The following is an 11876-nucleotide window of genomic DNA, read 5'->3' on the forward strand; positions in this document are numbered from 1 at the left end:
GTTTTTGCTTGATTGAATGATATCAATTAAGTTCTTGTGAGACGACTAGTTAAGTGATTAGAGCCACAGTGGGACTACTACACCACCAAACAGCAGTGACAGTCTGCAAATACAGTCCCACATCCCACAGTCTTCAACGCGTGCCAGACCATGAAGCCTCAATCAAAACACTATGAAAGCAAATGTCAGTCATTTTTAAACCTTCTACCCGAGAGAATGAGCAGACAAACCAGTATCAATATCAATGTCTTTGATGTTGAACCAAGCAGACAAGATAAGCACCACTGACCAATACCTCAAGTCAATATTCATTCACACAACAATAACTACATGTGTGGTTGAGAAAGCAGGTTATAGACAAGCATATCATTGGCGGGTTTAGAGGTGGAGGGTTACAAGTTCTGCGCACAAGTTGCTTGCCAGAGTCGTGTGCCAAGAGAGATGCCACACTGAAAGCAAGGCATTTGGCTGGCTGGTGTACACCGGCTGTGCACACAAACACACGGCCCATTGAGCATGCTGCTACTATGCCAACAGGGTCATTACCCATGCACTTCCAATGAAACAAACCCCTCCCCTCCTGTTTGTAATTAACCAGCTTGATCCAAGAGTATGCAACACGTAAAACAAACACCAACACATGCGCATTAGCATAAAGGATTCCACATGCAAACAATAGATATGTCTCAGTTGACTTTGAGTAATTTACCGATACAGGGTTAACTCCTGTTTTAAATGTAATCAATGCACCAAACTGTGCTGCATCTCTTGGACGCCTCACAATGGAAATGTCAGTAAAAAATTGAAATCGGACCAAAAGCTGTTTGTTTTTCATGCCTCATCAAGGACGGCCTAGGGCTTTCCTCAACATTTTTTTAAGTGACTAACACAAATCGACACATCTGTAAAACTGAGTTTCTCCATAAAGAATCCTGCTAAAGCGCCACTTTAAATCGTGTGTTAACCGGAGATGTGCTCATATGTTTCTTGGAAGAAAAGAAATTCACACTGAATTACTTATTTCCAAGAAACGTATGAGCACATCTCCGGTTAACACAAGATTTAAAGTGGCGCTTTAGCAGGATTCTTTGGAGGAGAACATTTCACAGATCTGCCGATTAAATCAACTCATCAATTATTTGAAAAAGAGCTTCTCCAGCAATAAACATGCATCAGAAACATTAACAGGCTCATTTCTGATCCAAAGCAACAGGGCGCCTGACTGGAGAGTAATACAGCACCACCTCCAGCAGAGCCCCATTATCATTTCAAACAAGTTCCACAGTACAATGACAATTTAACTGCCCATGTAATGACATGCTTTAATTACCCCCACAAGGAGCCTCTGGCACCTGCACACCATTCATTTAACAAGAGGCAGGGGACACAGCGGGCAACAGCAACATGCACAAACGGTATATTCAAAACACACAAATCGATGTCGTGCATATTTTTCTATGCACGACGACTGCACCCAAGAAGGTGGTAGAACAGCACCTGAGCAGCCGGCTTCATGCAACACTTTGAGTCCCTTTGTTGGAGGCGACAACTGAGGTTTTAAGTCATTGTTTCGATCAGTCGGGTGTGAGGAAATAGTTTGAGAACATGATTGTAGGCGTTGTGTTGTCATTGTTCCCACACCACGTAAACTGCGTCACAATTTACGTGGGGACGATTTATTGGCGTCAACAAGCTGCCTTGCTTCTCAATCTACATCTGCAGTGTCGCCTTTAACCCTCCGTCATTCATTGACAAGGGCTCAGTTGTGCTGACTGATATTTTAAAAGTTGCCCATTTCACTCATGTTGCAAGAAAAACATCGTAAAGATGTAGTTTCTGTTGAAAAACAAAACAAAAAACAAACTGAAGTCTCTCCACTTAAAATGAGACTATAACTTAATTGTGTTGCGTAAATTGTTGTACAATGACAAATACATTTAGTTGGTTCTTGAACCTTAAAGTACAACATTGCCTCTGAAACAGACTCCCAGGGCAAATAGTTCAACGACTACTTTGGTTTAAAGAAATTACTGATTATCTATTCATTGTTTGGACTAGTGGGAGTCTGGTGGCATGTATTATAGAAGGGCAGAACATTCTGACACTACAATTTGTGAAGGGTCTGGTTACAGTATAATGTGATGTCAAAACACCTTGTACACTGCAAGCATAGGCACATTGTACAGGCTTAGCTAGAGGTACAGTAGCTGATTTTAAAAACACATGAGCATCGTTTTGGCCTGAGATACTGCAGACAGAAACACACAGTGGAGCTTCCTTAAGTGCCACATGAGCTCAGACCCACGAGCATCTTGAACATGCTCCTGAAAGCACCCACTGGAATACCTGCACCATCATAACAGAAGGACTCATGTCGTCCTGCGTCAAGATCAAGACCTGTTCAAAATATCAACATAACAAGCAACTTTAGGTTGTTTTCCCCAATTATGTTATATCCTTCTGTTCTTTTACTTGGTCTTCACAATGTGAGCTTGACTGCGGTCTGCTACTATAGAAAAATAACTAGAAATATTAACAACCCCAGGCGTCTGCCCAACTCGCATCATCTTTACACAAGGTACTCATGATCCTGTTGAAGGTGCAATGCATTTCTATTTGAAATATTTCCATAACCAATTTAAATGTTGGTTCACACATTCAAAATTGGCTCATCACAGTGCAGTGGTCTGCTTGATCTGTGGTTTGTAATGAGGCGCCAACCAGAAGCACTCCATTATTGTCAGACACTGTGGCTGCAGGATGAGTTTAATTCCGGTTTGCGTTTGAATACCTTTAGTTGGTGAGGAGCAAAGCAAGGGGAACAGACATGATGGATGCCAACAACTCATGATCGTCTGGACTAGGAGCGTTGCAAGTAAACTAGGTAAGGAGGACAGAACCAGAGGGACACTGGTGCATTTTGGCACGGGCAGAAATGTGTCCAAAGTTAGTAGAAAGTCACTGAAACAGCTGAGAGCGTCACAGAAAGGATTTAAATGTAAGGTTGAACATTCATGACGGTTGGTTGACGCTGAAACTGCTCAAAGCAAGTAAAAACAAACCGCTAATTCCAAATTTGCCAGATTTGCGTTTGTTTATATACGTGCAGCATTGATGGAGCAAGTTAAAACGTCATCTCCCCGAGGCACTGAGCAGGAAAACAACCTTTTAATTAAATGGACCCTAAAAGCAGTTATTTCCCACGCGTACACGCTGAATGAAGAAAACAAAGTGTTCTCAGAGGAAATCCCCGCCGCCTCCTTCCACCATAGAACAGATCCATTTAATATCAAGAATGTAGTCAGAGTCAGATGGCGATGACAAGAGTTCAGTCCACACGGGTTTCCACAGGGCAGCTGTCCAGATCACAGTCAATACTACACTGCATCTTTGTTGATGAGCGAAGCAACAACACAGATGTCTGTCAGGCTTGTAAACTGACGACAGCCAACGGTACGTAAGATTTCTAAGAACGAAATGTGCAATGTCTGGAGGGGGAAGGCCTCGCTGGGGAGAAGTCAGGGCAGTGGGAGCGATGGTGGTTTAAAAATTACGTTAAATCGTTGACGCAGAAAGAGCATTAGCACACTCTTTGCAGAAATCTGACTTTGCATGCTGATCGGATTGTTTACAAAGTTTTACACAATGCAATATCTATGCCGGTTAGGATCAAATGTTGTTTTAAATTAATTAGGTTAAATAAATTCAATTACTTTGAGCTTTTTCAATCATGAGAATGTTGCGAGTGATACGTTGCATGTGTGTAGAAAGCCCATTAAGAAGCCAAAATATCATCAAGAGCACCACAAATAAAACGGGAGAAATAATTCCAATGTGGCGTCATTTCAAGAACTTTGACCCATCAGTACGCCCTAAAAAGAAATGTCTTACGCCACATGCATGATGACCATTGAAGGAAGAAAAACTAAAACTATCAAACCATCACAGTTCTATTAACAGCTTTACCCGAGCCTGTTAGTGAACTCCCACACTAAACGCATCATAAAAAGGGAGCGCCCCAGTAGCAGAGTGGTTACAGTGCATGTCACATAACAACTTCGATTCCATCCTTGTTGCATGTCATACTCCACCCTCCTCTCTCTCTTCCCTCCCCCATGTCAACACTGTCCTCTGTCAAGTAAAAGGTGAAACTGCTGAAAACAGTCAGGTCTTTAAGAGGATCCACATTCCAAATAGTTGTTTGTGGTCCTACAATTAAATTCAGAAAGTTCCAGTGCAACCACACAGATCTTCAGTACAGAGAAGACTAAAGTCAAATTCACCAATTTATTCTGGTCATGTCAAACCAACATGGCCACCAGGCCGAGACATAGAAATTAAGGGCTAAAATTGGCAAATCCTGAAAAGCTGTGTTTTTTTTACCTCAACACAAGCCCAACAGAAGATCTCACAATGTACAACAAAAAGCACACACGCACCTTAGAAAGGGACCACAACTAAGCCTAAAGTAAGACTGTTGTAGGGACTCTGCTGTAGATACACTTCTCCTTGGTGGCATTATGTTGAAGTGTAACAGCTTGGATTCATTGCAGTTTGTCAGCAGATCCGAAACATACATCATTAAATGCACACGTGCATGTTGCTAATTGTCATCACTGTTAAACAAGTTAAAAATAAGCCAAAGAAAACAGCACTTAGGAAACACGTTGGGAGTTCAGCTCGACCGGGTAATCGCATAATCAATACGGCGCCGACCTGAACCACAGGTGAGACCCATGAGAGTGGTTTTCCACGCAGCAGCCCTGGGACCGGCAGGAGGAAGGATGGGGGGGGGGGAGGGAGCCTCAGAGAGGAAAGATAATTGTTTACAAGAGGCCTATGTAGCCGTCTCCTAGCAACAGCTCTGACAAGCTCCGCAATAGGTGTGGTTAACCATGGCAGCCGGCGTTAGCCTCTGTGAGCGTGTGTGCATCCAAAACACAGCTAACTGCGCTCTCACACAGAGGAGTCAAAGTGTTTGAATGAGCTGCTTCTAAAGCCTCCGTCCTACTTCTGACTGGTATAAAAGCACCACAGTGAATCTGTTAGTGTCCCAGTCAGGATGCTCCGCCGCAGATTTTTGTTTTTCTAAATCAAAGTGTGAAAGTGGACGAAGAAACAAAAAGAAATCAAGAGATTGAAAAAGAAAAAGAATCCCTAACAGAAAAAAGAAGTATGGTGCTGGTGCAAAATGTAGTATTTCTGACATTTAAACCATTTATAAGAAACAATGTTTGTAGTTATAAATCTACTATACATTTAAGACCTTGACTCACTTCTTGTGCAAGTGAGTCAACTACGAGAGAGACATGCTCGACAGTAGCACAAAAGGTATGACAGCGACACTCCCAACACGTGGCCAGAGAAGCGAGCCAAGATGATTTAAATAGTTTGAGCCAAGAAAAACAATCTTCTGCAGGTCTGTGCAGATCAACCCGCCGTTTAAATGTGAAGGAGATAGTCTACAGCTTCCACTTTTTGAGATGGTCAGCCTCTCGAGACTGACAGCACACCACACAAGGAAGAGCATGAGCCACACACACACACACACACACACACCGGGGGTCGTTTTTACAGGAATACAGAGGTTTAAAACACTACAGCTCATTTAATTCAGAATCTTCAACGACTCAAGCTTCTTGATGAGGCTGCAGGTCTCCTACATGCATCTATTTTGCTGCCGAGGGAGGTCTGATACATATCCAAGTTCAGAGCAGATACAGTTACAGGCAGGCTCACATCAAACGGACGTCCGGCTAATGTAGCTGGGGGGGGAAGAGGCAGAGAAATTCCTCCAGCAATTTCATTAGTGATCAGATGGAAGTAAGACGTGTGTCTCTCCCTACCTCTCTCTCCTGAAGTGCTCAGCACGGGTCAACAGACAGGAAACTCAATCAGACAGAGGTGCAGTATGATCCACTCTCTACAGCACTGACACGGAAAAATTACTTCCGTCTGAAAACTGTTTCTTAAAATACTATTTCAAATGTTTTGGGGAAATACTCTTCTTCTTCATGAGATTATTAAGATGATACCGGTCACATCTTATGTGCATCAACTACGAAGCTGGAGCCGAGAGGCGATTAGCCTAGCTTAGCATAGAGACGGGTGAATTGGGGGGGGGGGGAACCTTCACCTCTAACATATTATATCTTATGTGTTTAATCCGTACGGCACCGATGTGAAAACACTTTGTGGTTTTAGGAAACGAAAGAGCAAGGCGTAGTTATTAGCTTCATTTCCCAAAAATGATTCCTTACGCCTCAAAACTTTGGACTACAACATAAAAAAATCCAAATTTAAACACAAATATTTAAAAACCCATCAGATGAGAAAGGAGTGTGCATTTACTGTAAATTCAAAAAGCTGTGGGGAACCACTGAGTGTAGGCTGAGCTCAGAGGTGGCAGCAGCATCAATAGTCTCTTTCCTGGCAGGAGAAGCCAGCGCTGGAGGATCACTGGAAGACTTCCAAAGAATGTATAAGCATCAAGCAATCTGAGTAAAATCAGCAATTAGCGACTGCATCACACGGGTGTGATGATGACTGGGCCGGGAAGACAAGCTATGATGAGTCTGCGTCTTCGCAGGAGAAGAAGCCTTTCCCAGAAATGCAGGATGATGGTCACAGCCCGACTGCATAACACTTGACTGGAAGATGAAAAGTGCTCTTTGAGAATTAAAAAAAGGCCTGAACAAGGGTCATCGTCACAACTCAGGATTTCAAGGTTCATTTGAAAATCACTGGTTTTGTAGGAATAGATATTAAACCCGTGCAGCTTTATTCTGGTAGTCAATAAGTAAAAGAATCTTCATTTTTTTAAGATGCTGGATGACAGAAGAGTCCGGCCCTCTTTGGGGCTTGAACCGCGCAGTTGTCCGGAGAACGCAGCCAATAGTACACTGCAGCTTTGTCTCGACAGTGAGGAAAGCGACAACGCCGCAGCAAGTGAACCCGCAGGCTTGTTGTGACATCTGGCACTGGAATAGTGCAGCGTTATCAGCCCGGGCCACTTAACAGAAAGACAACACACCAGAATAGCCCTCTTCACCTCTGCCTCAAGGTGTCAGTCAATGAGTCCAACCAGAGACACTGGTTCATATTCTATGTGATGAATGAACGTTATATAGCTGCAGCACCCTGGTTAGCCCAGGTGGTGAATGTTGCCCCAAATCCATCTTTACCACCTGATGGTCCAAACAATTAGCCTCCCTCATTAAATATATGGCTTTTGCGGTGTGAAAAAATCACACCTTTGCAATTTTCCCCTGCAGCTTAACACAGTTAGCAAAGGCGGCTGTTAATTCACTAAAGGTGGACCCGCCCCCGCTATAAACAGCTGCGGGAAATCCCGAAACCATTAAATACACAAAAGACAAAAGCCCAACATGTGATGCCTTTAAAGGCCCTGTCCCAAATATCCGTATGACAGAAACTTATGCCGGCGCATACGAAGATTTGTCAGAGTCCAAATACGTCCAACTTTTCATCGGATCGTAAAAGTGAACATATACAGATACGCATGTCTAGCGCATCACTTCCTAATACAAAATGTCGGCAACACGCTGGTTTACGTAAATATAAGGTAAGATATAAGTAGTATTCGTTAAGAGCTCACTGTTACGCTGGGGGGCGTTGTTGAACGCTGATGTTTTGAGCATGTTCAAAATTACTGGACGTAAGCGACGTGTGCTTCATAAGATATGCAGACGTTACTGACGACAGAGTAACTTATTAAACGTGTTTCTATAGTACAGCTAGCGTTCAGCATGTTAGCCGTTCTCCAGCATCAGCATGACGTGAACCAGATGGCACTTTTCCAGCTCAGTTGTCCAGACGCTCTGACACGTTTTAAATAAGTAAGTGATACGCTATCAATGTTTGACATACGTATAATAATTTGTTATGTATGCGTCAGCTACAACACCGCTGTGGAAAAGTTGGATTTATTTGGACTCAGACACATTTTGAGCTAATTTTCATATACGCCGACATGTTTCTGCCATACGGAACTGTGTACGTCTGGCGTGTTTGGCGTAACGTCTGCGTCCTTCAAATGATCACAACATACCCTTAATTTATATCAACCTATTGCCGATATTTCGTGTGCGCCGGCATAAGTTTCTGTCATACGGATATGTGCGACAGGGCCTTTACACAAGAGACAGCGAAAACATGAAAATCTTTCAGGAACATCTTGTGGAAATTAAGTTTAATTAACTTTTCTTCAAAGTAGGGCTGCATGGAAATACCCAGATATATTCAGTTTACTATCACAGAAGGCAAAGTCACCAGAAGATATTCACTTTTTTTTATAAAAAAGAGCTGCAACAAATAATTATTTCATCAGTTATTCTGCTGATTTCTTTGTAGATTAATCATTTGAGCAACAAAAACGGTGAAAAATGTAATTTTTTCACTATCAAAATGTCCTAAAGCCTAACGTGATGCCTTCAGGGGTCTTGTTTTGTCCAACTAACAATCCAAAACAGACTTCTACACCTAAAAATTATTAATCAAAATAGTTGCCGATTACTTTTTCTGTCCATCATCCAAAGGACTAACCTTCAGACTAATCATCTCTACTTCCAAATACAAAGAACATATTCTGGTCACATTACAAATCGGAATAAAAAGGAGGCAACATATCAATATCTTGATTCCTAAAAACATACCTGCAATACGTCTCATTGCCTAAAGCAGTTTACAATATTTCATCTCAAACGCGATGGTAACAAGAGCTGGAGGTCGTAACAAATTGGAGAGCACCCCTCTCAACCAAACAGGTAAAAATAAAGGTGTGTTCAGTGCTACAGGACTGTTCAGCAGCACACCTTATCCATCAGCTATCACTCATCTGCAGTCAGACGAGCTTAATTGCCCTGGAGGAGCCACCAGGGGCCACCTGGCACCCACAGCAGGAGAGAAGGCTGTGAGGTGCAGAGGGGGGCGGGCGGGTGTCAAAACCATCCAGCAGCAGCATCAAACCACTGCCTGAAGGCATCAAACACATATTTCACACTTGCAGCATAATGTCACTCATTCATCATTATAATAGAGAATTAATTGGAGCATCCATCCAACACAAACAACAGGGCTGCACCTCCAAACACAGCACATGCCAGTCTCGTACATCACACCAGACTCCTGTGATAATTCAGCCGTTAAAGTGTTCCTATTCTGTAGAAAGCCAAACAAAGTGCTTCTACTTACCCTGATATTTCCCATAATCATCAAACAAAAAACTGACAGTTATGAGCAATGTGGATCAATCCTAAAAGTCTTAATACACCAAATTACACTGGATGGATTGGATTTTGATGAAATTGCAACACAATTGTTAAAATATGAAAAAAATGTCAAGTTTTGGAGGCCCGCAGCTTCTCTACACGAGAAGTAACAGAGTTCCCCCTGCAGGGTCTACATATCAAAGCATTTCCCCCAGTCTAATTACCCTATCATGGCTTTGGCAGGTGCAAGCTGCTGGATTGGAACAAAGCCAACCCTCATATATCAGGGCAACTTTAAAAGATGACCCAGATGACACTGCAAACCACTGTAGCTGCAATCGGATCCTCGTGAAGCATGCAACTGTTTAGCTGTGATGTGTGTCAATTCTCATAAAAAGGACAGGATGCTCGTCGGGACAGTCAATGAGATCTGGCTTCTCTGCAAAGGCACATACACATGACCCAGAACTGAAACAAAATCATTAAGGATTTACAGTCGATTTGGCCATTTAGATGAAGTTCAAGTCAACTATTACAAACAGGTTATTTCTGTCGAACCTTCCACTGTACAGCTGTAGAGTTCTGCACTGGGACACTGTTGCAATTAGAGCTGCAAGGATTAGTCAATAAGTCACTTTTCAAGCACAAAGTCCAAAAATTCAATTGTTCCAGCTTCTCAAATGTTAGAAGATGCAACTTTTCTTGGTCTAACATGATAGCATTTGTAATTATGTTGTGGACTTTGGACTGTTGGTCTGACAAAAGAAGGTTGTGAGGTAGGTTTCACTGTTTTATAGACAAAATACTTAACATAATCAGCAGATTAATTTATAATGAAATAATTGAAACCTGTACCCTAGTGTGCAATGACAGAAGAAAACTAGAAAACAAAGTGTGAACTTTTATCCACATCAGTGTTGCACTGGATCTATGCAGAATGGGAGCGAGGCGCCAAACCCTTGAAAAAAAAAAAATGGTTGTCTGACGCACGTGTACACGCATACATCAAACATTGAACATTCAATTACCCATATTTTACACGGGGTTCGGCGTTATGCTCTCTCCAGGGAAGAACATGTCAAGAAAACACTTAATTGGACGCAATAAACCACAACTCACCGGCCAGGCAAACTGGAAGGGGATCACAATCTTGCCAGCGTCGTCGATTTTATTCGGGTTATTCTTTGCGCCCTTAAAAGAAAACATATTTCCACCGAGAACTTGCGTAGATCCAGATCCGAACGTGCACTTGTCGGTGGTGACCGCCACCTGGTACTCCTTCAGGCAGATTTTGAAGTAAGTGTCGCACTCGTCTCCAGTGCAGCGCAGGTCCTGGGATCTCTTGGAGCCGTCGCAGCACTCCCCGTCCGCCAACTCGCCGTTTACATTCTCCACGGAGATCAGCTGCAGCTCGAAATAGCCAGTTGACTGGGACACCTAGAAACAACATTTTAAAAAAGATCAAATTTAAATATAGGCCTATATATTCACATGCTACTCAGAATAGTTTGGGGTGCTCAAATCGGTGCGTAAAATTTGGACGAGTGGTCAAACAGTGCCTACCTGCCAATTAAAATCATCATAAAAGCTTATACCAGATTGGGTTGATATTCCAAAATAAATTTGTTGAATCATGAATGGAGCACGTGAACAGCACGTGAACAATTTACAGGCGGGAGCAAATTAACCGCTGCAGCAAATATATCTGCCCACGCCCACCAACTTTTGACATTTGTAATTTTAAACATTTATTTTATTTATGAGGGGCTGAATAAACATATTTTGAAATAAAACAGCCTTCTTACCTCCGTCCATAACGTCAACAGCAGGCACACTATTGGGAAGCAATTCCTAATCCTGGTGCGATTCAACATGCCTCCGATTAATTAGAGTGACATAGGGGGGGGGGAAGCGATAAGAAAAGACCGCGGACCCGGCGACTAGTTCCTCCTCTCCTGACATGCAAAAATTAAATATTCACATGCGTATTTTCTCCACCGTGTACGTCCAGATTTCACCGAGGCATTACATGCGTGTGTGTGTGTGAGCAGGCAGGCGGATTGCAGCGCAGTGATGGTCCATGTACAGGAGTGTCCCTCCGTCAAATCTCTCCACACAGCAACTGAGATGTTTCGTAGCCACAGCCTGAGGAGAGGATGTCTGCTTTGATTGGCAGCTCCGCAAACCACTTACAAATTGGCCTGCGGGCAGTCTCTGAGCCAACCGGATTAAGGGGCGGACAATAGTATAATAACCCCCACCTACCCTCCTCGTCCTCTTCCTCCTCCCAAAAACTCTTGAATTATGCTGGGTTTGTATGGAGCTTCATTTAGACAAACCGCATTACAGCATGCGAACAAAGCAGGGGTCGACTTTAATTAAACGCGCCCGCAAAGATATTATGATGAGCAGGGCTATTATTTTAAATTAGGACCTCATAGGCGCTGTGTTCAATTTAATTAAAGTCAGATTGCTGTTTGCTTTTTATATATTTTTTTATTATCAGGCGTCATTTCATTCAAATAATTAAAAATATATTTTATCACCATAACTTTCATAGTCCCACAAGTAGTCTGCATTTCTGAGGTCAGAGTGGACTAATAGCTGGTGAATGACATGTGATTTGATCATGATAATGTGATTACA

General features: G+C 42.7%; 1 protein-coding gene across 1 annotated transcript in view; it reads right to left on the bottom strand.

The window, feature by feature from the left end:
- The window catches only part of jag2b (jagged canonical Notch ligand 2b), a 43182-nt gene extending 31772 nt beyond the window's left edge, over positions 1–11410 (bottom strand). The window contains 2 exon segments of the mRNA XM_029462963.1: positions 10350–10667; positions 11036–11410. Of these exon segments, the coding sequence (XP_029318823.1) occupies positions 10350–10667; positions 11036–11104 (387 nt within the window). The 5' untranslated portion in view covers positions 11105–11410.
- Positions 11411–11876: the final 466 nt, after the last annotated feature.

This window comes from Cottoperca gobio, chromosome 24 (assembly GCF_900634415.1).
Source record: "Cottoperca gobio chromosome 24, fCotGob3.1, whole genome shotgun sequence".
In the NCBI taxonomy this organism is placed as follows: domain Eukaryota; kingdom Metazoa; phylum Chordata; class Actinopteri; order Perciformes; family Bovichtidae; genus Cottoperca; species Cottoperca gobio.